Source organism: Bombina bombina, chromosome 2 (genome assembly GCF_027579735.1).
Source record: "Bombina bombina isolate aBomBom1 chromosome 2, aBomBom1.pri, whole genome shotgun sequence".
NCBI lineage: Eukaryota > Metazoa > Chordata > Amphibia > Anura > Bombinatoridae > Bombina > Bombina bombina.
The window spans coordinates 1,144,934,122-1,144,961,035 of NC_069500.1; the positions used below are offsets into that span (position 1 = coordinate 1,144,934,122).

Below are 26,914 nucleotides of genomic sequence, written 5' to 3' on the forward strand. Positions count from 1 at the left end.
GTTTACTGTACCCACACATATTATATACCGTTTTTCTCGCCATTAAATGGACTTTCTAAAGATACCATTATTTTCATCATATCCTCTAATCTACTATAAAAAAATTATAAAATATGAGGAAAAAATGGGAAAAAACACACTTTTTCTAACTTTGACCCCCAAAATCTGTTACTCATCTACAACCACCAAAAAACACCCATGCTAAATAGTTTCTAAATTTTGTCCTGAGTTTAGAAATACCCAATGTTTACATGTTCTTTGCTTTTTTTTTTGCAAGTTATAGGGCCATAAATACAAGTAGCACTTCGCTATTTCCAAACCATTTTTTTTTCAAAATTAGCGCTAGTTACATTGGAACACTGATATCTGTCAGGAATCCCTGAATAGCCATTGACATGTATATATTTTTTTTTAGAAGACATCCCAAAGTATTGATCTAGGCCCATTTTGGTATATTTCATGCCACCATTTCACCACCAAGTGCGATCAAATAAAAAAAATTGTTCACTTTTTTCCCAAATTTTTTCACAAACTTTAGGTTTCTCACTGAAATTATTTACAAATAGCTTGTGCAATTATGGCATAAATGGTTGTACATTTTTCTCTGGGATCCCCTTTGTTCAGAAATAGCAGACATATATGGCTTTGACGTTGCTTTTTGATAATTAAAAGGCCGCTAAATGCCACTGCGCACCACACGTGTATTATGTCCAGCAGTGAAGGGGTTAATTAGGGAGCATGTAGAGAGCTTTTTGGGGTAATTTTAGCTTTAGTGTAGTAGACAACCCAAAGTATTGATCTAGGCCCATCTTGGTATATTTCGCCAAATGCGATCAAATAAAAAAAAAAACGTTACATTTTTCCAAATTTTAGGTTTCTCACTGAAATCATTTACAAACATTTTGTGCAATTATGGCACAAATGGTTGTAAATGCTTTTCTGGGATCCCCTTTTTTCAGAAATAGCAGACATATATGGCTTTGGCATTGCTTTTTGGTAGTTAGAAGGCCGCTAAATGCCGCTGCGCACCACACGTGTATTATGCTCAGCAGTGCAGGGATTAATTAGGGAGCTTGTAGGGTTAATTTTAGCTTTAGTGTAGTGTAGTAGACAACCCCAAGTATTGATCTAGGCCCATTTTGGTATATTTCATGCCACCATTTCACCGCCAAATGCGATCAAATTAAAAAAAATAGTCAACTTTTTCACAACCTTTAGGTTTCTCACTGAAATTATTTACAAACAGTTTGTGCAATTATGGCACAAATGGTTGTAAATGCTTCTCTGGGATCCCCTTTGTTCAGAAATAGCAGACATATATGGCTTTGGCGTTGCTTTTTGGTAGTTAGAAGGCCACTAAATGCAACTGCGCACAACACATGAATTATGCCCTGCAGTGAAGGGGTTAATTAGGTAGCTTGTAGGGAGCTTGCAGGGTTAATTTTAGCTTTAGTGTAGAGATCAGCTTCCCATCTGACACATCAGACCCCCTGATCCCTCCCATAGAGCTCTCTTCCCTCCCCCACCCCACAATTGTCCCCACCATCTTAAGTACTGGCAGAAAGTCTGCCAGTACTAAAATAAAAGGTATCTTTTTTATATATATATATATATTTAGCATATTTACATATGCTGTTGTGTAGGATCCCCCCCTTAGCCCCCAACCTCCCTGATCCCCCCAAAACAGCTTCCTAACCCTCCCCCTCTGCCTTATTGTGGGGCATATTGGGTACTGCAGCTGTCTGCCAGTACCCAGTTTGCAAATAAAATGGGGGTTTTTTATTTTTATTTCATTTTTCTGTAGTGTAGCCCCCCCCCCCCAAGACCAATCCCCCATCCGCTCCCAGATCACTTAGATTTCCAAGCACTAAATATTTTGCACCCCTTTCTCCCACTTATAAAAACATTTTTTTCTGTAGTGTAGCGGTTCCCACCCGCTCCCCCCGTGCATGCGCCTGCCCGCCTCCTCCCGTGCAAGCGCGCGCGTCTGTCACTGTGAAGCAGGCGTAACCCTTACACTACCTGATCAATACAACATCATACCTGATGTTTTAAAGCTCGTTATTCCAAACAATTTAGGAATGTTAGGTGATTTATGCCCTTTATGGATTAAAACCAGACTCTGCATCAACTATGTAATTTTCCATGGGAGTTTTGCCATGGATCCCTCTCCGGCATGCCACAGTCCAGGTGTTAGTCCCCTTGAAACAACTTTTCCATTGTGGCCAGAAAGAGTCCCTGTGGGTTTTAAAATTCGCCTGCCTATTGAAGTCTATGGCGGTTCGCCGGTTCGCGAACATTTGCGGAAGTTCGTGTTCGCTGTTCGCGCACACAAAATTTTAGGTTCGCGACATCACTAGGCAGCACTATATCTTGCCATATAGCTCTCCAGACACATACCTAGGTATCTATTCAACAAAGAATAGCTAGGGAACTAAGCACATTTTTTAATAGTAGTAAATTGGAAACATTTTTTAAATTGCATTCTCTGTCTGAATCACAAAAGAACATTTTGGGTTTAATTCCCCTTCAAAGTGTAAAAGGTTTAAATTGTGCAAAGTTAAAAGAGTTTACAACGCAAGTTCATTTTATGCCCTTTTTTCCTGTAATTTAATTAAAGAGGCACTCAAGTCAAAATTTAAACTTTCATGATTCAGATAGAGCATGCAGTTTTAAACAAGTTCCTAATTTACTTCCATTAACAAAATGTGCACAGTCTTTTTATATGTGCACCTTTTAAATCACCAGCTCCTACTGAGCATGTGCAAGAATTAACAGAATATAAGTATATGCATTTGTGATTGGCTGAGGGCTGTCACATGATACAGGGGGAGTGGAAATAGACATAACTTTGAAATTTGTCAGAATTTTTTTTATTGATTTGAAGTTCAGACTAATGGACCAATTTATCAATGTCTGTCCGACATGATACGCTGTTCTGGTGAATTGCTTGTGCAATGCCACCCACTGCACATTCACAGACAATCGGCCGCTAGCAGTGGGTGTCAATCAGCTCTATCGTATAGGATGGGGCAGATTGCAGACTGCAGCCTCAGAGGCAGCGGACCAGTTATGGAGCAGTGGTCTTAAGACCACTGCTTCATAACTGCTGTTTCCGGCGAGCCTAAAGGCTCGCCCAGAAACAGGGACATCAAGCTCCATTCAGAGCTTGATAATTCGGCCCCTTGGTGGCGCTATGCCTTGTCTTTTTATCATGCATTTGTGACTATGCAAGTTGACTGTATTTAGGGAGCAGGACCATGGACATGTGAGAAGAAAGGTACGGCGTGCGGCTGCACTGATCCGGAACCGGAACTGCAAATAGACCGCAGGGTTATCCAATGGTAAAACAGCTACTCCGGAGTGCCGTAGCCAGGGAGATCAAACCCAAAGTGAGTAATGCAGAAAGGAGAGGCAGGCACTACTCGGGGGTAAAAAGCAAACAATAATTTATTCACAGGTATAAGCCTTTACAAAAAAGAAATAGGCGTAAAAATAACACCAACAGCAAACAGGCAGATGGATGGACACAGAGGGACAGACGACCTGACGCGTTTCGCGCCCCCTAGTGGCGCTTAATCATAAGCTGATTTGGTAAGGACAAGGCAACCCTTATATACACAAGGGAATTAACCCCATCATCTGTGTCCATCCATCTGCCTGTTTGCTGTTGGTGTTATTTTTAAGCCTATTTCTTTTTTGTAAAGGCTTATACCTGTCAATAAATTATTGTTTGCTTTTTACCCCTGAGTAGTGCCTGCCTCTCCTTTCTGCAGGACCATGGACATGTCTGGGCAGTTAGTGAGCATGTCCATGTGGTCTGTGGGTGTGGCTAAGGGGAAATCCGGCAAATTGGGACATATGGCTGTCTCAGGTCAGAGGTCAGAATCCGGGACTGTCCCTCACAAATAGTGACAGTTGGGATATCTAGCACTTTAATGAAAACATTACAGCACCTAAAGAAGAATAAAATATGTTATAGTTTGGTTTCCAACTCTACATTTACTTATCTAGTTTGTATGTACATCACAATAGATCTATGCCTCTATCAATCCATCTTCTTGTGTATCTATCTGCATGAGTGTTTCTTTGTCTGTTGGAGCTTATACACCAAATAATCAGAGCAAACCTCATTCATCAGTTTCAGGTAATGTGTTTAATGAGTTATCTCCCTGCTATACCTAGTCATGTTGTTCAAATCTGCCCTGTCTAAACAAATGTCAAACGTTTGATGCCTATTTGTTTGTTTAACAAACGTTACACTTCACCATGTTTAAGAAAACAATCAAAGATCAGATATAACATTCAGTAAAAGTGAATACATGAATATTGATTCTCATAGACTTCAGTGTAAGTATTTATGTAATCCATAGTCAGGTTTTATATTTTATTTTATTGAATGTTTTATATGAAATTCAAATACTCTATTCAATATAGTAAAATGTATTTATTTTGTTACTTTTGTTCTGCATAAACATTCAAACTGCAGAATAAATGTGAATTTGTTGAATGTATTACTCAAGAAAAACAAAAAACGCAGCTCTTTATATCCTATAATCAGTTTTCTATTCAACTTATTTAAACTAGTTATATTTTATATCATTTTCACCAATTATTAGTTAGAATACATATATTCAAAGTATAACCAATACTCCGCCTTTGGTACAAAGAATATATTTAGTTTTCTTTGCATGAATATTAATTAGGTAATGCTAATGTTAAATCCATGGATTACTATTCATTTGTAACTATATTAACTTACTGTGATCTATTTGGTTTTCTGATTATTTTTTTTTAAGTGTCAAAATACACAAGAGACGTGACAAGCTAGATATTTTCCCCTATGATTAACAGATGCATTTCTTCATTTAATAATGGTCACACATTGCCACTGTAATATAGACACCACTCACTGCAATATGAGGCGTGTGTGTGGTCCATTTGGTATCTGTATGTCATATTTTGCTAAAAGCTGGCTTTTGTAGGATATTTTTAAATCATCAAAGGTATAACTGAGCTCATTATGAAAATAAACTGACATCTTTATTAAGCCGCCTACAGCATGACCTAAACTACACCAGTCTATTGGAATCTGCTGGGTTGTTATATTATTTAGCATTTTTCTTTATCAAGATCAGTGTAGCTATAAAAAAAGCCTAACTTGAGAATAGTTTTATAGAATACAGACTGCACAAAGGGAAGTGTCTTGGGCACCATATGACTGTTATTTGTTTAATAATAATATTGCTGTCAGTGTATCAAGGGTAGTGTTTTTCAACTCCAGTCGACAGGACACACCAACTGGCCAGATTTTCATGATATCTGAATTAGAGCACTGGTTAAATAATCAGCTGATGGAGGAGAGCAGGTTAGTAACCATGGTTACTTATCAGCTGATGGGTCCTCAAGTTCTCCTGTATTTGTTGGTCAAATTTTATATCATTGTTTTATTTAAATGAATTGTACCCATGGACAGCGCTGTAGAATATGTTGGTGCTTTATAAAATATAATAATAATAATTGGCGTGATTTTGTTTTTCAAGCAAGTGTTTACATTGGTATTTTCTTCTGATGTTAAAAACGTGTCCCCCGACAAGAAGGGGTTAATGAGAGTAACATCTATTTACCTTTTCAGATGACAGAAGTTTATATTTTTATAGTATGTACATTAGATTAGAATGAAAAACATCTAACAAAGCCAAGCCAAATATTTATAAGTGCTGGGTCTCCTACCTGTCCCACAATTACACTACTTAAAGGGATAGGAAGTCAAAATGAAACTTGCAAGAATCAGAAAGAGCATGTCATTTTAAGACACTTTTAAAATACCTTGTATTTTTAAATTTGCTTTGTTCTCTTGGTATCCATTGTTGAAAATGAATACGCACATAGCCTACACTAGTGGGAGCTAGCTGGTGCCTGAATACATTTGCCTCTTGTGATTGGCTAACTAGATGTGTTCAGTTAGATGCCAGTAGTGCAATGCTTTTGTCTTTGGAAAATAGAGGTTATCTTTGGGAAATAGACGTATTTATGTGTCTGATGAGACGTGTCATGTGGTCTGATGAGACCAAGATAAACTTATTTGGTTCAAATGGTGTCAAGCGTGTGTGGTGGCAACCAGGTGAGGAGTAGAAAGACAAGTGTATCTTGCCTACAGTCAAGCATGGTGGTGGGAGTGTCATGGTTTGGGCCTGCATGAATGCTGCCGGCACTGGGGAGCTACAGTTCATTGAGCCAACATGTACTGTGACATACTGAAGCAGAGCATGATCCCCTCCCTTTGGAGACTGTGCCACAGGGCAGTATTCCAACATGATAACGACCCCAAACACACCTCCAAGACAACCACTGCCTTGCTAAAGAAGCTGAGGGTAAAGGTGATGGACTGACCAAGCATGTCTCCAGACCTAAACCCTATTAAGCATCTTTGGGGCATCCTCAAATGGAAGGTGGGGGAGCGCAAGGTCTCTGGTGAACTCCATGCCCAAAAGGGTTAAGGCAGTGCTGGAAAATAATGGTGGCCACACAAAATATTGAAACTTTGGGCCCAATTTGGACATTTCCACTTAGGGGTCTACTCACTTTTGTTGCCAACGGTTTAGACATTAATGGCTGTGTGTTGAGTTATTTTGAGGGGACAGCACGTTTACATTGTTATACAGGCTGTACACTCACTACTTTACATTGTAGTAAAGTGTTATTTCCTCAGTGTTGTCACATGAAAAGATATAATAAAATATTTACAAAAATGTGAGGTGTGTACTCACTTTTGTGGGATACTGTGTATATATATATATATATATATATATATATATATATATATATATAAATCCCCCTATGTTTTGTCATCTGACCCTAGAAACAAGGATTGGCTTTATAAGTGATATAAAGTATATTCTAGATGGGGCAAGTTGTTATAGGCTGTGATCCCCATTCCTAATTGCAAGCTTGTGAACCAGTAATTATCATAAATGTTTCATTCTATCCAGGGTTTAAAATTACCCTTAGAAAAAACAGGACTCTTAGCAGCTTTTCCCAGCATAGTATAGTGTTTCTCTGTATTGTATATTCTGACATACATCATCTAGCATTATGTCCCTTTCAGTTCTTTGAAAATTAACTACTTGGCTGCCAAGGACATCCAGAAAAAAGACAGATGAAATACAACACTCCTTCCCAGTGCAAGCTGATGTAGGACTTCTACCAAGCCCTATAATAAATCCAAAAGAAAAGGTAAAAAGTCCAGCAGCACTGTTAGGTTCTTTAAAGGACCTATATTATATCATTTCTGGGTCAAGTAGTGTCACTGCTTGACTCAGAAATTATATACTAAAGGTCTCTTTAAAGAATCTAGCAGTAGTGCTGGACTTTGCAAAGAAAAAAATCTGGAGCTGCTAAGAAATCTCAATTTGATTCAATTGTTTAAAAAATTAGACTCACATGTAAAAAAGAAAAGTGATGCTGACATGCCAGGCACATATAACGCGTTTCGGCTCTAGCTGCCTTATTTATAGACTTTACATTTTCTTTTGCCAAGTATGTCTGCAGTGGATTGAAATTAACACATTGCAAACCTTTCTTGGCACTCAAAGTTTTAAGTGGACTTTATAAGTTTTATATATGTATAGTATGAATCAGGATCATTAAATAAAGTATAGCTACAAAATCAACAAATGCATAATAAAAAGACAATGAAATAACACATTCCCTAAATTACAAACGAGCCATAGATTTTTTCTCTCACAATTTAAATTTGTAAAATGTTCATCCATTTCCCTGCCCCCTGTACCATATGACAGCTATCGGGAATTCACAGACTTATATATGTGTACCCTGTGAGCTCTTGCATATGCTCAGTAGTAATTGGTGCCTCAAAAAGTGTCCATATAAAATAAACTGCACAATTTGATAATGGAAGTCAATTGGAAATTGCATATTCTGCCTGAATCATGAAATTTTAGTTTTGATTTTAGATCTGCATCACAAGAGTATAATAAATGCAAAAAATATATATTTTGTTTCCTCCTCTGTCCATTACTGAGAACATAATACATATATATGATTGTTTAGACCATGTTGTCAGGTTTGAGAATGCAGCCCTAATAAGGCAGAGTGATGTAACACAACTGGAAGCCTGCCAGATACTCAGCACTCAACGTTGTTTACGTAAGCCGCATACCAACGGAAAATGCCACACTAAAGCGCAGCGCTGTATATATATAGAAAGGGTAGCTTAATGTGTCGAGAAGGCTAGATTTATATGGAATGGAAATAATTAGCTTCCTCTTCTAGGCAAAATTTATTTCAATTTTCTCTAAATACATATCTAAAATAGGATACAGAATGTATATACAAGGCAGAAATACCAAAGCATAGGGTAGACAAAAATGTGTATTAAATAAACTGCGGAAATGATAAGTAATTATGAATAACACAATCTCTTGTTACGTTTATCGTAAGCTGGTAATATTAATATAAAAACAGTGCACTTAGCCTACATGAAGACAAACACCCCAAAATCATATGTTATTGTTAAACACACACACAATAAATAACAGTACAGCACATACTATCCATATATATATATATACATACATAGTATCTCACAAAAGTGAGTACACCCCTCACATTTTTGTAAATATTTTATTAAATCTTTTCATGTGACAACACTAAAGAAATTACACTTTGCTACAATGTAAAGTAGTGAGTGTACAGCCTGTATAACAGTCTAAATTTGCTGTCCCCTCAAAATAACTCAACACACAGCCAATGATGTCTAAACCGTTGGCAACAAAAGTGAATACACCCCTAAGTGGAAATGTCCAAATTGGGCCTAATTAGCCATTTTCCCTCCCCAGTGTCATGTGACTCATTAGTGTTACAAGGTCTCAGTTGTGGATGGGGAGCAGGTGTGTTAAATTTGGTGTTATCGCTCTCACACTCTCTCATACTGGTCACTGGAAGTTCAACATCGCATCTCATGGCAAATAACTCTCTGAGGAACTGAAAAAAAGAATTGTTGTGCTACATAAAGATGGCCTAGGCTATAAGAAGATTGCCAAGACCCTGAAACTGAGCTGCAGCAGGGTGGGCAAGACCATACAGCGGTTTTACAGGACAGGTTCCACTCAGAACAGGCCTCGCCATAGTCGACCAAAGTAGTTGAGTGCACGTGCTCAGCGTCATATCCAGAGGTTGTCTTTGGGAAATAGACTTATGAGTGCTGCCAGCATTGCTGCAGAGGTTGAAGGGGTGGGGGTCAGCCTGTCAGTGCTCAGCCCATATGCTGCACACTGCATCAAATTGGTCTGCATGGCTGTTGTCCCAAAAGGAAGCCTCTTCTAAAGATGATGCCCAAGAAAGCCCACAGACAGTTTGCTGAAGACAAGCAGACTAAGGACATGGATTATTGGAACCATGTCCTCTGGTTCGATGAGACCAAGATAAACTTATTTGGTTCAGATGGAGTCAAGCGTGTGTGGTGACAACCAGGTGAGGAGTACAAAGACAAGTGTGTCTTGCCTACAGTCAAGAATTGTGGTGGGAGTGTCATGGTCTGGGCCTGCATGAGTGCTGCCGGCACTGGGGAGTTACAGTTTATTGAGGGAACCATGAATGCCAATATGTACTGTGACATACTGAAGGAGACTTTTTATTTTAAATCTTCTCTCAGCCGCTGCTCCTACCTTTTTGTTTGCCATACTGAAGGAGAGCCTGATCCCCTCCCTTCTGAGACTGGGCCGCAGGGCAGTATTCTAACATGATAACAACTCCAAACACACCTCCAAGACGACCAATGCCTTGCTTAAGAAGCTGAGGGTATAATTGATGGACTGGCCAAGCATGTCTCCTGACCTAAACCCTATTAAGCATCTGTGGGGCATCCTCAAATGGAAGGTGGGGGAGCACAAGGTCTCTAACATCCACCAGCTCTGTGATGTTGTCATGGAGGAGTGGAAGAGGACTCCAATGGCAACCTGTGAAGTTCTGGTGAACTCCATGCCCAAGAGGGTTAAGGCAGTGCTGGAAAATAATGGTGGCCAAACAAAATATTGACACTTTGGGCCCAATTTGGACATTTCCACTTAGGGCTGTACTCACTTTTGTTGCCAACGGTTTAGACATTAATGGCTGTGTGTTGAGTTATTTTGAGGGGACAGCAAATGGACACTGTTATACAGGCTGTACACTCACTATTTTACATTGCAGCAAAGTGTCATTTCTTCAGTGTTGTCACATGAAAAGATATAATAAGTTATTTACAAAAATGTGAGGGGTGTACTCACTTTTGTGAGATACTGTATATATATATATTTATTTATTTATTTACTTATTACTCCGGTTAACTATAAGCATATACTTATTTCTAGAGTTGCTTTGAGTAAACAGTTAACAGTGTAAAACAGAAGGGTCTACTCTTTTTAATATGAGAAGCCAAATAATATTAAAGGGACACTGAACCCAATTTTTTTCTTTCATGATTCAGATAGAGCATGCAATTTTAAGCAACTTTCTAATTTACTCCTATTATCAATTTTTCTTCGTTCTCTTGCTATCTTTATTTGAAACAGAAGGCATCTTAGCTAAGGAGCCAACAATTTTTGGTTCAGACCCTGGACATCACTTGGTTATTGGTGGGTGAATTTATCCACCAATCAGCAAGAACAACCCAGGTTGTTCACCAAAAATGGGTCGGCATCTAAACTTACATTCTTGCTTTTCAAATAAAGATACCAAGAGAATGAAGAACATTTGATAATAGGAGTACATTAGAAAGTTGCTTAAAATTGCATGCTCTATCTGAATCACGAAATAAAAAAATTGGGGTTCAGTGTCCCTTTAAATGATGGTCACTTATGTAGGGAATTGTGTGTTGCCAATGGGAAGGGTTTGCGGAGTAATATAGTACCATCACCATATGCATCACTGTAACTCTGAGTACACAATCTGATGTAAAATCACTGAAGCATTCCGTGACAATGCTGACAAAAAACATAATTTATGTAAGAACTTACCTGATAAATTCATTTCTTTCATATTAGCAAGAGTCCATGAGCTAGTGACGTATGGGATATACATTCCTACCAGGAGGGGCAAAGTTTCCCAAACCTTAAAATGCCTATAAATACACCCCTCACCACACCCACAATTCAGTTTAACGAATAGCCAAGAAGTGGGGTGATAAGAAAAAAGTGCGAAAGCATATAAAATAAGGAATTGGAATAATTGTGCTTTATACAAAAAAATCAAAACCACCACAAAAAAAGGGCGGGCCTCATGGACTCTTGCTAATATGAAAGAAATGAATTTATCAGGTAAGTTCTTACATAAATTATGTTTTCTTTCATGTAATTAGCAAGAGTCCATGAGCTAGTGACGTATGGGATAATGATTACCCAAGATGTGGATCTTTCCACACAAGAGTCACTAGAGAGGGAGGGATAAAATAAAGACAGCCAATTCCTGCTGAAAATAATCCACACCCAGAATAAAATTTTAATGAAAAAACATAAGCAGAAGATTCAAACTGAAACCACTGCCTGAAGTACGTTTCTACCAAAAACTGCTTCAGAAGAAGAAAACACATCAAAATGGTAGAATTGAATGAAAAAGTATGCAAAGAGGACCAAGTTGCTGTTTTGCAAATCTGATCAACCGAAGCTTCATTCTTAAACGCCCAGGAAGTAGAAACTGACCTAGTAGAATGAGCTGTAATCCTTTGAGGCGGAGTGTTACCCGACTCAACATAGGCATGATGAAATAAAGATTTCAACCAAGATGCCAAAGAAATGGCAGAAGCTTTCTGGTCTTTTCTAGAACCGGAAAAGATGACAAATAGACTAGAAGTCTTTCGGAAAGACTTAGTAGCTTCAACATAATATTACAAAGCTCTAACAGCATCCAAAGAATGCAATGATTTCTCCTTAGAATTCATAGGATTAGGACATAATGAAGGAACCACAATTTCTCTACTAATGTTGTTGGAATTCACAACCTTAGGTAAAAAATTCAAAAGAAGTTCGCAGCACCGCCCTATCCTGATGCAAAATCAGAAAAGGAGACTCACAAAAAAAGAGTAGATAATTCAGAGACTCTTCTGGCAGAAGAGATAGCCAAAAGAAACAAAACTTTCCAAGAAAGTTATAAAACGACCAAAGAATGCATGGGTTCAAAAGGAGGAGCTTGAAGAGCCCCCAGAACCAAATTCAAACTCCAAGGAGGAGAAATTGACTCAATGACAAGTTTTATACGAACCAAAGGTTGTACAAAACAATGAATATCAGGAAGATTAGCAATCCTACTGTGAAAAAGAACAGAAAGAGCAGAGATTTGTCTTTCAAGAAACTTGCGGACAAACCTTTATCTAAACCATCCTGAAGAAATATAAGTCTTCCAGACTCTATAATATATCTCTCTAGATACAGATTTACGAGCCTGTCACATAGTATCAATCACAGAGTCAGAGAAACCTCTTTGACCAAGAATCAAGCGTTCAAACTCCACACCTTAAAATTAAGGTTTTGAGATCCTGATGGAAAAAAGAACCTTGAGACAGAAAGACTGGTCTTAACGGAAGAGTCCACAGCTGGCAAGAGGCCATCCGGACAAGATCCGCATACCAAAACCTGTGAGGCCATGCTGGAGCTACCAGCAGGACAAACGAGCATTCCTTTAGAATATTGGAGAATACCCTTGGAAGAAGAACTAGAGGCGGAAAGATATAGGCAGGATGACACTTGTAAGGAAGAGATAATGCATCCACTGCCTCCGTCCGAGGATCCCGGGATCCGGACAGATACCAGGGAAGTTTCTTGTTTAGATGAGAAGCCATCAGATCTATTTCTGGGAGTTCCCACATTTGAACAATCTGAGGAAATACCTCTGGGTGAAGACCATTCGCCCAGGTGCAACGTTTGGCGACTGAGATAATCCGCTTTCCAATTGTCCATACCTGGGATATGAACCGCAGAGATTAGACAGGAGCTGGATTCCGCCCAAACCAAAATTCGAGATACTTCTTTCATAGCCAGAGGACTGTGAGTCCCTCCTTGATGATTGATGTATGCCACAGTTGTGACATTGTCTATCTGAAAACAAATGAACAACTCTCTCTTCAGAAGAGGCCAAGACTGAAGAGCTCTGAAAATTGCACGGAGTTCCAAAATATTGATCGGAAATCTCACCTCCTGAGATTCCCAAACCCCTTGTGCCGTCAGATACCCCCACACAGCTCCCCAACCTGTAAGACTTGCATCTGTTGAGATTATAGTCCAGGTCGGAAGAACAAAGAAGCCCCCTGAACTAAACGATGGTGATCTGTCCACCATGTCAGAGAGTGTCGTATAATCGGTTTAAATATATTAATTGAGATATCTTTGAGTAATCCCTGCACCATTGGTTCAGCATACAGAGCTGAAGAGGTCGCATGTGAAAACGAGCAAAGGAGATCGCATCTGATGCGGCAGTCCTAAGACCTAAAATTTCCATGCATAAGGCTACCAAAGGGAATGATTGTGACTGAAGGTTTTGACAAGCTGATATCAATGTTAAACTTCTCTTGTCTGACAAGGACAGAGTCATAGACACTGAATCTATCTAGAAACCTAAAAAGGTTACCCTTGTCTGAGGAATCAATGAACTGATTGGTAAATTGATCCTCCAACCATGAACTTGAAGAAACAACACAAGTCGATTCGTATGAGATTCTTCGAAAATGAGAAGACTGAGCAAGTACCCAGATATCGTCCAATAAGGAAATACCAAAACCCTGTTCTCTGATTACAGAAAGAAGGGCACCGAGAACCTTTGAAAAAAATTCTTGGAACTGAGGCTAGGCCAAACGGTAGAGCCACAAAACTGGTAATGCTTGTCTAAAAAGAGAATCTCAGACACTAAAAGTGATCTGGATGAATCGGAATATGTAGATACACATCCTGTAAATCTATTGTAGACATATAATGCCCTTGCTAAACAAAAGGCAGGATAGTCCTACAGTAACCATCTTGAATGTTGGTATCCTTACATAACGATTCAATATTGATAGATCCGGAACTGGTCTGAAGGAATTGACCTTCTTTGGTACAATGAAGAGATAAAATAAAACCCCAGCCCCTGTTCCAGAACTGGAACTGGCATAATTACTCCAGCCAACTCTAGATCTGAAACACATTTCAGAAATGCTGAGCCTTTGCTGTGTTAACTGGGACACGGGAAAGAAAAAAAATCTCTTAGCAGGAGGCCTTAACTGAAGCCAATTCTGTACCTTTCTGAAACAATGTTCTGAAATCAGAAATTGAGAACGGAATTGATCCAAATTTCTTTGAAGAAAACGTAATCTGCCCCATACCAGCTGAGCTGGAATAAGGTCCGCACCTTCATGGGTACTTAGGAGCTGGCTATAGGTTTTCTATAAGGCTTAGATATATTCCAAACTGGAAATAGTTTCCAAACTGATACCGCTCCTGAGGATGAAGGATCAGGCTTTTGTTCCTTATTGTGAGGAAAGGAACGAAAATGATTATTAGACCTAAATTTACCTTAGATTTTTTATCCTTTGGTAAAAAAGTTCCCTTCCTTCCAGAAACAGTTGAGATAATAATTTATTACCCTGGAAAGAAAGGGAAAGCAAAGTTGACTTAGAAGACATATCAGCATTCCAAGTTTAATCCATAAAGCTTTTCTAGCTAAAATAGCTAGAGACATATACCTGACATCAACTCTAATGATATCAAAAGATGGTATCACCAATAAAATTATTAGCATGTTATAGAATAATAATAATGCTATAAAATTATGATCTGTTACTTGTTGCGCTAAAGCTTCTAACCAAAAAGTTGAAGCTGCAGCAACATCCGCTAAAAATATAGCAGGTCTAAGAAGATTACCTGAACATAAGTAAGCTTTTCTTAGAAAGGATTCAATTTTCCTATCTAAAGGATCCTTAAATTAAGTACTATCTGCCGTAGGAATAGTAGCACATATAGCAGGAGTAGAGACAACCCCATAACCTTAGGGATTTTGTCCCAAAAAACTCTAATCTGTCAGATGGCACAGGATATAATTGCTTAAACGTTTAGAAGGAGTAAAAGAATTACCCAAATTATTCCATTCCCTGGAAATTACTTCAGAAATAGCATCAGGGAGATTAAACACTTCTGGAATAACTACAGGAGATTTAAAAACCTTTTTTAAACGTTTAGATTTAGTATCAAGAGGACCAGAATCCTCTATTTCTAATGCAATTAATACTTCTTTAAATAAAGAACGAATAAATTCCATCTTGAACAAATACAAAGATTTATCAGCATCAACCTCTGAGACAGAAACCTCTGAACCAGAAGAACCATTATCAGTATCAGAATGATGATGTTCATTTAAAAATTCATCTGAAAAAAGAGAAGTTTTAAAAGACTTTTATGTAAACTAGAAGGAGAAATAACAGACATAGCCTTCTTAATGGATTTAAAAAAAAAAAAAAAAAAAAATCTCTTATGTTTATCAGGAACACTCTGAAAATTAGATGTTGACGGAACAGCAACAGGTAATGTAACAGTACTAAAGGAAATTTTATCTGCATTAATATGTTTGTCATGACATGCAATACAAACAACAGCTGGAGAAACAGATACCAAAAATTATAGCAGATACACTTAGCTTGGTAGCTCCAGCACTAGACCGCGATTTTCCTGTAGTATCTTCTGACTCAGATGCAACGTGAGACATCTTGCAATATGTAAGAGAAAAAACAACATATAAAGCAAAATTGATCAAATTCCTTAAATGACAGTTTCAGGAATGGGAAAAAATGCCAAAGAACAAGCTTCTAGCAACCAGAAGCAATGAAAAAATAAGACTTAAATAATGTGGAGACAAAAGCGACGCCCTTATTTTTTAGCGCCAAATAAGACGCCCACATTATTTGGCGTCTAAATGCTTTTGGCGCCAAAAATGACGCCACATCCGGAAAGCCGACATTTTTGGCGCAAAATAACGTCAAAAAATGACGCAACTTCCGGCGACACGTATGACGCCGGAAACGGAAAATAATTTTTGTGCCAAAAAAGTCCGCGCCAAGAATGACGCAATAAAATGAAGCATTTTCAGCCCCCGCCAGCCCACAGGGAAAAAAGAGTCAAATTTTTGAAGGTAAGAAAAAATGATTAATTCAAATGCATTATCCCAAATATGAAACCCCAACCATAGCTTAGAGTGTCACAAAAAATAAGATTTACTTACCCCAGGACACTCATCTACATGTTTGTAGAAAGCCAAACCAGTACTGAAACGAGAATCAGCAGAGGTAATGGTATATATAAGAGTATATCGTCGATCTGAAAAGGGAGGTAAGAGATGAATCTCTACGACCGATAACAGAGAACCTATGAAATAGACCCCGTAGAAGGAGATCACTGCATTCAAATAGGCAATACTCTCCTCACATCCCTCTGACATTCACTGCACGCTGAGAGGAAAACCGGGCTCCAACTTGCTGCGGAGCGCATATCAACGTAGAATCTAGCACAAACTTACTTCACCACCTCCATCGGAGGCAAAGTTTGTAAAACTGAATTGTGGGTGTGGTGAGGGGTGTATTTATAGGCATTTTAAGGTTTGGGAAACTTTGCCCCTCCTGGTAGGAATGTATATCCCATACGTCACTAGCTCATGGACTCTTGCTAATTACATGAAAGAAACATCATACAGTTTTGTGAAGCAGGATGCCAGAGTAAGTATACTGAATGGCAGCAGTGTGGCATAGGCCTTAGATTAGTATAGATTACAAATTGTATTTTTCAAGGATGCCACTAAATTGAATGCAAGATTTCAGCTGTATTCACAGAGATTACAGACCCAGCTCTTCCAGGGATTTTTAATGGTTTATGATTTATCTGTTTTCATAGATATACATTGGGGCATATGTATCAAGCTCCGTATTGAGCTTGATGCCCCGTGTTTCTGGTGAGCCTGCAGGCTCGCCAGAAACAGCAGTTATGAAGCAGCGGTCACAAAGACCGCTGCTCCATAACCTGTCCTCCTGCTCTGAGCAGGCGGACACACATCGCCGGAAATCAACCTGATCGAGTACGATCGGGTTGATTGACACCGCCCTTGCTGGTGGCCGATTGGCCGCGAGTCTGCAGCGGGCGGCGTTGCACCAGCAGCTCTTGTGAGCTGCTGGTGCAATGCTGAATACGGCGAGCGTATTGCTCACCGTATTCAGCGAGGTCTGGCGGACCTGATCCGCAGTGTCAGATCAGGTCCGCCAGACCATGATAACTAGAGGCCATAGTCTGCAGTGCTGTCATATGTGTCTTGGATTTAGCATGTGGTTTTCGTAAAATAAGTACATTATAAATCTTTATGGCAGATTTGATTGATATTGCAAAAAAGGCAATAAAAATGGACAGATCAATCTGACCAAACAGTTCTCATCTGCTATCATATTCTGTGCCCTTATTTGTTGAGTACAAAGGTCAGATCTATAGAATTGACATTTATAAATTAGGTTTATATTTCTCCTATCGTATTTGGGGCTGTTGTGTAGGTTTATGTCAAAACCAGAGCTGGAGCGTAAGTGGTCATATGGTACTCATACTCATATGGTACTCATATGGTATTGAACAATAGAGCCTTGACAGTCTTGAGTTAATTTGCCACAAATGCATATTTTGATCATGTATTAACCTGTATTATAATTACTAGTTTACTAGCATTCTTTGATGATTACCTCTGTAGCAGTTTGTTGAAAGGAATATAATAGGTCTCTTCAGAACGTCCCAGTTTCTCATTTTTCTGCCTCCTGTTGACTTCATAATTACCCTAGTGAGGATGTTTTTTTCTCTTGGGTATGCACTGAGGAACATTGAAATTCAGGTATTTTTTAGTGAAGAATTGAAGCCTTTCATCTGTGTTTCCGAAAAAGTCAAAGCCTGAGAAACAAACTGATAATATTACAGGCTTCTAACTCTGACCTCAAAGAATTTTTACTTTGCTTTTTTTCTGCTGCAGATTCAATGCTTTATATGAATGTGCAGTTTCTTCTGCTTGATAACACAGATGTTCAGCATATGAAGTCTTATGGGTGGTTCTGAGAGAGATGTGGGTTTGTCATCGTTTGGGTTTGATGTTTTGTTTTTGTATAGCTTGTTAGGAAGAGAAAATGTCTCTCCAGTGTTCTGCCCAATATTTATTTTCTTATCTTCTCATTTGTTTGCTGTTACTTTGCAGCAGTCATGTTAACATGACATTTTTTCATATTTTTTTTTAAACAATTACAATTTGTTTTGGAAAGGTTTTTTTGTTTAGATAAAATAGTTTACATTATGCATTTTGAAATGTTGAGACGTTGAAGTGGCAAAACTGTGGCAGAGGTTAAAGGGAGAGTCAACACTAATATTGTTATTGTTTAAAAAGATAGATAACGCCTTTACTAACAATTCCCCTGCTTTGCACAACCAACATTATTGTTAGATAAATATACTTTATAACATTTAAACCTCTAATGTTCTGCCTGTTTCTAAGCCACTATAGACTCTTATCACATGCTTTTTATTTGCTTTTCACAACAGGAGACCGCTAGTTAATGTTGGCCATATAGATAACATTGTGTTCACGTCCGTGGAGTTATTTAAAGGGACAGTTTATTCAAAAAATTTCTCCCCTTTAATTTGTTCCCAATGATCCACTTTATCTGCTGGAGTGTATTAAATTGTTTACAAGTAGCTCCTTTACCCTTATATCGGCATTTTAAATAGTTGATTTAGCATGTGGTATCCCTACTTATTCTGAAAGTTTGTGGCAGGTCCAAGCTATAGATAAACTTTGTAAACACAGCCAGCAGAAGAAATTATACTCCCAGTGGGATATAGCAGAGATAAGGTAATAAAATGTTGATTTTCCATTGTTCTCTCCAAGTACTGGTGATTGTTTTATGGACAGATATAAGATAAAGAAGCAGGTATATGCACACAATGGGATACAGTAATGAGATCTGATTATACCTACAAGATCAACCCATTTTATTAGGTTGTGGCTTCAAAACAAAAAATCAGAGCTTTAAAATACACAAATAAACATTAAAAAGCTAATTTTCATACATATTTTACTCTGCAGTTGGTAAAAAAAAGCAATTGTAAACACATTAAGGGAAAAACTATTTTACAGTATACTGTCCCTTTAAGAGTCAGCACAACACAGCACTAAAATGCAAGTCAATAGATAATAATAAAAATTCATGTGATCAGGGGGCTGTCAGAAGATGCTTAGCTACAAGGCAATCACAGAGGTAAAAAGTGTATTAATATAACAGTGTTGGTTATGCAAAACTGGGGAATTGGTAATAAAGGCATTATCTATCTTTTGAAACAATAACAATTCTATTGTAGACTGTCCCTTTAAGATGGCAAACCTGTATCAGAAGTTAATGTGGCAAACCTGCAGAAGAAATTGAGGTGGCAAACTCGCAGCAGAAGTCTATAAACAGTTGTTGGGAATAGAGAGGCAGTTTAATAGTAGCATAATACTGCTTTAGAATTAGTACACAAGGAAATTGTTTGTGTGTTTTCCCAACAATGATACAAGTCAAACCATGCTGTGACAAACAGCAAGCTGATGAGTCCTGATGCAGAAGTGACAAGCATTGACAAAAATCTGTAATGGAAAATATTGAGTAATAGCAGTTAATTTGAGTGTTATAAATTAGTCACACACTTCTCCCCTCTGGAAGCTCAGATCAATGCTGAAAAACTGATATAAATAGGAAGAATTCCCAGCATTGGGAATACACTGTTGCTATTTCTATAAGTCCCTGCAGAGTGGTTCTACATGAGATGAGTCATATTTTGTGGCTGAGACAAAGATTAGGACAGATGTACCAAAGAGATGCAGAGCCGCAGTTATTTATACTTACATTTTTTACATTTTATATCTGAAAGATTATTGTTAGGCGATTACGCCTCCTCTGTAAATATAGGTGGAGTTTGAAAAGTGCAGTAAAGGCTGATTTGAATCAGTAGTTTCAAGCAGAATGCTTGGTGCATTTTTATAATCTCATTGCATAAAGGTTGTATTGTATTTTAAGGGACATAACATAATAGTACATAGAACAAATGGTCTAATGCACTAGATAATTGTATTAATTGCACCACTGCATGCCTGTAACTATGTGTTTAACCCTTGCAAAGTCAGCATTGGAGCACCAATGCATTTCTCCTCTTGAGCTGGTTATGGCCAATGATTGCAAGCCAAGTCATCAGGATTGGCCAAGGTACAAGTTATGTGCTTCAGCTGTACACTTTCTGCATCTGAAATAGATGTGCATCATACACTTAAAGGGGCATGATATAATATAAAATATTTGTAATTAAAGTGAAAGTCAGCCATACCGTTCACTGTTCTTAGCTGCTACGGCAGCCCATGAACAAAATTTTTTTTTGCTAAGAGGTGACGTTTTCACCTCTTAGCCAATAGCCATGCGGTAAATCCGGTTTCGCGCCCATGGGAGCCGGATTTACTACACGGCTATTTTGCCGTGGGCTGCTGTAGCAGCTTAGAGCAGTGAACGGTTGAAACAAATAAAGGCACTTTCTGCATGAAGTATCTTATACTTCATGAATGAAAGTGCCCTTTATTTGTTTCAACAGTCGACCCTAGCATTTCAAAATTCTATGGTTGACTTTCACTTTAAGTGTTTAGACCATAAATCCTTTTGCAAAAAAATAAAAAGCTGAAGGGGTTATGCTCTCTCTGTGTACAACTGCATAATCATGTGTAGTAAAACAAAGTTGCAATTTCATTATTTAATTTGCCTATCTTTCTATAAGTTACCTCTAAAATTAAGTTTTCCAACTGTGAAAATAGGTTGTGCACACAATTAACAAACTTGACTGCGTTTTTGGCCTCAATCAGTAAGAATGATCAGATACAATGATAGTTTTGCTAACAAAATGGCAGTGGCAACCCTTGTCGACTCCAATAGCAAGTACGGATTGTCTCAATCAAATAACAAGCCAAGTGGTGGGTGCCTATTGAAAAACAGTTGCAGTAACTAAGGTATTAATATTAAAAAAAAAAAAAAAAAAAAAAAGTTTCACACTCACCTAGGATGTTGCAGGGGTCGATAAATCTGTATAAAATTTAGGAGCTAAGCATACTTTTAGGAGCCAGACATTGGTATTTGTATATAGATATAAGGAGAATAATCCTAAAAGTTAGGAGCCAGGGTAAAATAGTAGGAGCCAGTGGCATCCTGGCTCTTGGGTTTGTCGAGCCCTGTGTTAATATATTGCAGGGCTGCTATAAAATATTTATTACAAGATGTTTTCTATCCCTTTAAGGGAGCAAAAACAATTTGGCGGCAATAAAATATAAGAAGGAAGAATCCTTCCTTAAATTTCATGCAGTGCATTTCTTGTGCCAGTCTCCAGATGAGTAAATATTCTAGCTGGATAAAGCAAAAAGATTAAATACACATACTTGCCTGTAAGCATGATACATTGTTCTTTGCATTCCAAATAGTTTTGTTTCTGATTACAGCTCCAGTTGTTCTCCCCCCCCCCCTCTTTGGATGTCAAATAATTTTTTCTCTCTAGAAAATCAGCCAGTTAAATATATAACATGCTCATATTTAGCATAGTTTTGCTAGAAATGTTGTGCTTGGTATGTGGTTGCTCACGACACATGTAAAAAATAAATTTACTGTGTGTTTTTCTATCTTTTAGAGGGGGGCAGAATAGCTATAGGAAATGTACAGTAGTATTTTTCTAATACTGTTAAATGCACCGTTGCAATATAGTTGTATTTGCACAAATGCATCTAATAAAAACTATAAACTGCTTTTAAAGGAATTTAAGCTCAAGAGCCGGCCCATTTTTGGTTCATCACGCTGGGTAGCGCTTGATGATTGGTGGCTACATTAGCCACCAATCAGCAAGCGCTACCCAAGTGCTGAACCAAAAATGGGCTGGCTCCTAAGCTTAGATTTCTACTTTTCAACTAAAGATAGCAAGAGAATGAAGAAAAAATGATAATAGGAGTAAATTAGAAAGTTGCTTAAAATTGCATGCTCTGTCTAAATCATGAAAGAAAATAATGGGTTTAGTGTCCCTTTAACATGCATGTGATAGTAGGGCCATGTGCACTTGCCTCCCATGCTAGTTCTACAGGAGTGCTGGGTGGGCATTTTATTTAAATACCACTAATGTGCCCCTTTAAAGGCTATTTTTAAGTTAAGTAACTTTCAAGTATCAAGTGTTTTTGTTGTTTTTGGTTGTTATATGAAGTACAAATGCACGTGGCTACTTTAATAAGATGTCAAAATCATCTGTAGAGTTATATTTAAAGGTTTTTGCAGTCTCATTGCGGAGTAGAAAACAATTGACAGCTGGTTCCTTTTACAAAGACATTAACTTCATTTCCGTTGGATAGATAAACTAACAAAAAAGGAAAATGGGCATCAGCTCAGATGCTTGTTCTTCAAGTGATAAAAGTATGAGCTGTCACTGAATTACAAACCACACTGCCTTTTTAGGCTCTGCTGGGTCTCTGTATTTCTACTTGAGTTTTCTGACCATGTTTCTACTGAAAATAAAATATAATGTATGCTGCTTTAGTTATTACAGAGAGCTTGGCAGGGGATCTCAATCCTGTTACTACTATTTCCTATAAGACACTGGTTTTCAAAACTGTCCTCAGACCTCCCCAACAGGCCAGGTTTTCAGGATTACCTAGGATGAGCGCAGGTAAAATAACCATGTTTATTAATCAGCTGATTATTTCACCTGTGCTCCAGTTCAGATATCCTCAAAATGTGGCCTGTTAGGGAAGCCTGAGGAAAGGTTTGAAAACCAGTGCTATAGGACAAGTATATATATATATATAGCAGTAGCTTCCTCCAAACGCTTGTGACTCTCACACAGTCGAAACCCTGGTGCAGAAATGCTTAACCAAAGTCCCACAAGTTGCTTCTAATGGATAGGGCAAACTACATTTTTATTGCATCCCAGTTTCCTACAGGCTGCCGCAATAAACCTAGAGCTGGTGTAATGTCACCAACTAATAGGCACAAAGATTAAAGCTTAATTTGGACTATGAAATATAAATGATTTGTCAATTTGAGATAACTCAGGAACCACAATTATTTACATACATGAGCTATAAAGTACATTAAAGAGGTTCTATGATTCCTTGAGACCTAACTAACAGGATTGGTACTTGATTGCAATAAACCCTAATCTTACAGCTTGTAATGCATTTTTAAAACTTTCTTTGTTAACATAACAAAAGGAAAATAAATACATTAAAGCATTAAAGAGACATGAAACACATTTTTTTTTTCTCTTATGGTATCAATAGAGCTTACACATTTAAAGGACCAGTAAACACAGTAGATTTGCATAATCAACAAATGCAAGATAACAAGACAATACAATAGTATTTACTCTGAATTTCAAATGAGTAGTAGATTATTTTCTAACACATTTCAAACTTATGTATATTTCCACTCCCCCTGTACCATGTGATAGCAATCAGCCAATCACAAATGCATATACGTATAGTCTGTGAGTTCTTGCACATGCTCAGTAGGAGCTGGTGACTCAAAAAGTGTAAATATAAAAGACTGCAGATTTTTTTTAATTGAAGCGAAATTGGAAAGTTGTTAAAAGTTACATGCTGTATCTGAATCTTGAAAATTTAATAAAACCTGAGTGTCACTTTAAACAACTTTCTAATTTACTTCTATTATATAATTTGCTTAGTTCTCTTGGCATCCTTTGCTGAAAAGCATACCTAGGGTAGACTCAGGGAGCAGCAATGCACTACTGGGAGCTAGCTGCTGAATGGTGGTGCATATATGTCTGTTGCCTTTGGCTCATTGGCACTGCTGCTCCTTCATCGATGGATACCAAGAAAATTAAGCAAATTTGAAAACTGTTTAACATTCTATGCTCTATCTGAATCATGAAAGTAAAATTTAGGGTTTCATGTCCCTTTAACGTCCATTAAAGGGATGGAGTAACGTATTTTGGTGTAGCAAGTATAAAGGCACCAAAGGAGCTATACAATTCCTAAAACATGAATTCATTGTATAAAGTCTGTCTCTGAGTTGTAATCTTTAAATAGTTTCCAGTTGTTTGGGGTTAGCCAAAGAGAGAAACGTAGACATGAATATTTGCAGACAGAATGGTGATGTATGTGCTGTGTTCCACGTGTCAGTCTCTACCTTGTGTTATGTACATTGTTGTTGATCTTTTCACGGTTCATCATACAGCCTTTATCAAGAGAACTTGTATCATGTTCAGAAGGGTTTCTTAAGGGAGGGAAGCTATTCTTGATGTCTTCATGGAATGCAGCCGTCAGTAATGTTAACGCACAGCCTGGAACTGTTTAATGTTTTAATAGAAAAGTATTTGTATTAATTCAGCCAGTAGGCCCAGAGCCCATTTTGCTATATTTTACTGGAAACATTTCAGTCCTTTTTCTGCAACCACTATCAAGCTTTCTGGTTTATTTATTTATTTTTACTTTTTGTTTCAGTCCAAGGGTCAATAAATAATTCTTACAAATTCTATAACATGCATTGGATAGTCACAGATAGAGGAGAAATGAGTTAGTACTCTGTTTATAATGGGTAAAAGTAGATCAGTAGAATTGGGATGGAGAACTTCAGGCAGATAAAAAAAGATTATAGGGCTACATTATTTCCCCATGACTAATGGATACACTGGGGCCGATTTATCAAGTGTCGGGTGAACATGATACACTGTAGCGGATCATGTCTGCCCGACATTGATAACTGCCAACAGCATACGCTGTCTGCATTTATCATTGCACAAGCATTTTATTGTGAAAGGCTTGTGCAATGCCACCCCCTGCACATTTGCGACCAATCGGCCGCTAGATCGTGATGATTGCTATCCGCCACTTCAGAGGTGGTGGATGACTTAAGCCGCTGCTTCTTAACTTTTGTTTCCGGCGAGCCTGAAGGCTCGCACGTAAACTGCTGCATTTGCAGCATGGTAAATCAGCCCCACTGTCTTTACTTGTCAGGTATTGACACACTCTGGTGGGTAACAGCCATCGGCTGAGGGTATGAAACAGAGTTAGCATAAAATATCTAAAAACTGTTCTCTATACTTAGACATTTTCTTAGAGGGATATTGTAATACAAAAATTAGATGTTCTAATTTGTTAACACTACCAACCCTGCCGATTGGCACACTGGCTGTGTCTGCTCAGGTCCAGCAGTTATCTGCAGATCTCAAGCAGTACTTTAACCATGTGTTTAACCTCCTTTGCAGATTTGTAGAGTCGGTAGTGCTAAAATGACATGGTATAACAAAGTAGTATTGAATTCTTTTTACAATGTCCTTTAAAGTATCCTTTGTGATGCACTTGAATTGTTGGCTTGCAAATATATATGTAAACATTATTATTTGATTATATTATGGCTTTAAAATTGCACAGATATTATTGCAATATTATTTGATAAATATTAACACAATTCAATCTTAGGTCATATTTATATGATCCAGTTAAATATATACTACTGTATGTTTCATTGGCAATGCTTTAATATTTGTGATTGAAATAGCTGCCCATATTGTTAATGTGTTATATGGAAATAATGTAGTAACTGTTTTCTATACTTAATCTCCATATCTGTTTGTGCTATCTTTGCTCATAAAAATATTATATTTTGTCTCATGCAGGGATTCTCAGACAATACAGCAACTTCAGAACCAGATCCGTCTGGAGCAAGAGTGTGCTGCTTTACAACAGCAAGTCAATCCGAACACACCACAATCCCCATCGTTCCCTCCTCCACCTTCCTTCCAGGAGCTGGAGGCCAGTCAATTCTTCACTTCCCCAGTGCCAATGAGTGTCCTTAACTCTCACAACTCTACGTCAATGCAGCCAGCAAGCTCCTTCAACTATGCTCGGCCTAAACAGTTTATTGCTGCCCAGAACATAACCCCTGGATACATGTCTCCATCATCAGGTTCCTCTACCTCTAGTCTCCCATCACCAATGTCACCATCAGAAACCCAGAAACAATTTAGCAGAGCTCCAGTGCCCCCTTTTTCTCAACCATTTTCCCATGAAGGAGATCAGTTTTGGTCTCCATCATCATCGTCTCCTCCACCGCCACCACCACCAGTGTTAAGCCCAACAGCAAATTATAATGTTTCTGATTCATTTCCTTTGCCTCCCCCTCCACCGCCACTTCCAGTTTCTGCTCCATCACCTACATACAGTCCATCTCCATCTCCAACCATGAAAGCTCCTAGTTCTAGTCACAGTCCTGCTGCCTTCCTCAGTGCCATGTTGCCATCCCAGCTCTCACCAGTTTCATTTAATGAGCTTGGTCTTCCAAAAGGAGTAATGCCTCCGTAAGTATTCTCTTTTTTTATTATTCTTAAGAACATTAAAGATTCTTTACATTTTGTTATCATATCACAATAGTTATATATACATTGCTACAAAGAGTTTTAACCTGAGTTTGGAGTGGTATTAGTTAGTTGTACAAATGTATCTGTGTTTTTAATATACTCATATAAAGATATGCTATTATGTATTCTAGCTCCCAGGCTCTCCATAATTTAGTTCCATTTTTCAGGGCCAGGAATATTCAATTTTGAGTTTCTTTCCTCATGGGGCTGGAGTCACATTAGCTACTTACAAATACCTTACTTCCATGACTATTACAGCTATTAGAACTGGTTTAAATACTGCACGTACTGTGAAGGATAGAACAGTGATTGCTGGTGAATCCTTACAGAGCTCTACAACTTTCTGAAACTTTAGCTAATAAGCAATGCAACCTGCCTTTGGTTTAATAGAACACAATACAATAAAATGTACTAGTCTATTTTATTCTTTTTACAACATACGCTAGGATAAATGGGTTAGT

The 26,914-nt window shown here is 38.1% G+C and overlaps 1 protein-coding gene across 4 annotated transcripts in view; it reads left to right on the top strand.

Annotated features, from left to right (window-relative positions):
• The window catches only part of PALLD (palladin, cytoskeletal associated protein), a 641,289-nt gene that overhangs the window by 544,619 nt on the left and 69,756 nt on the right, over positions 1-26,914 (top strand). For all 4 annotated transcript variants that reach the window (XM_053703808.1, XM_053703809.1, XM_053703810.1 and 1 more), the window contains one exon: positions 25,713-26,393. In XM_053703808.1, the coding sequence (XP_053559783.1) occupies positions 25,713-26,393 (681 nt within the window). The remainder of the gene's footprint in view (positions 1-25,712; positions 26,394-26,914) is intronic.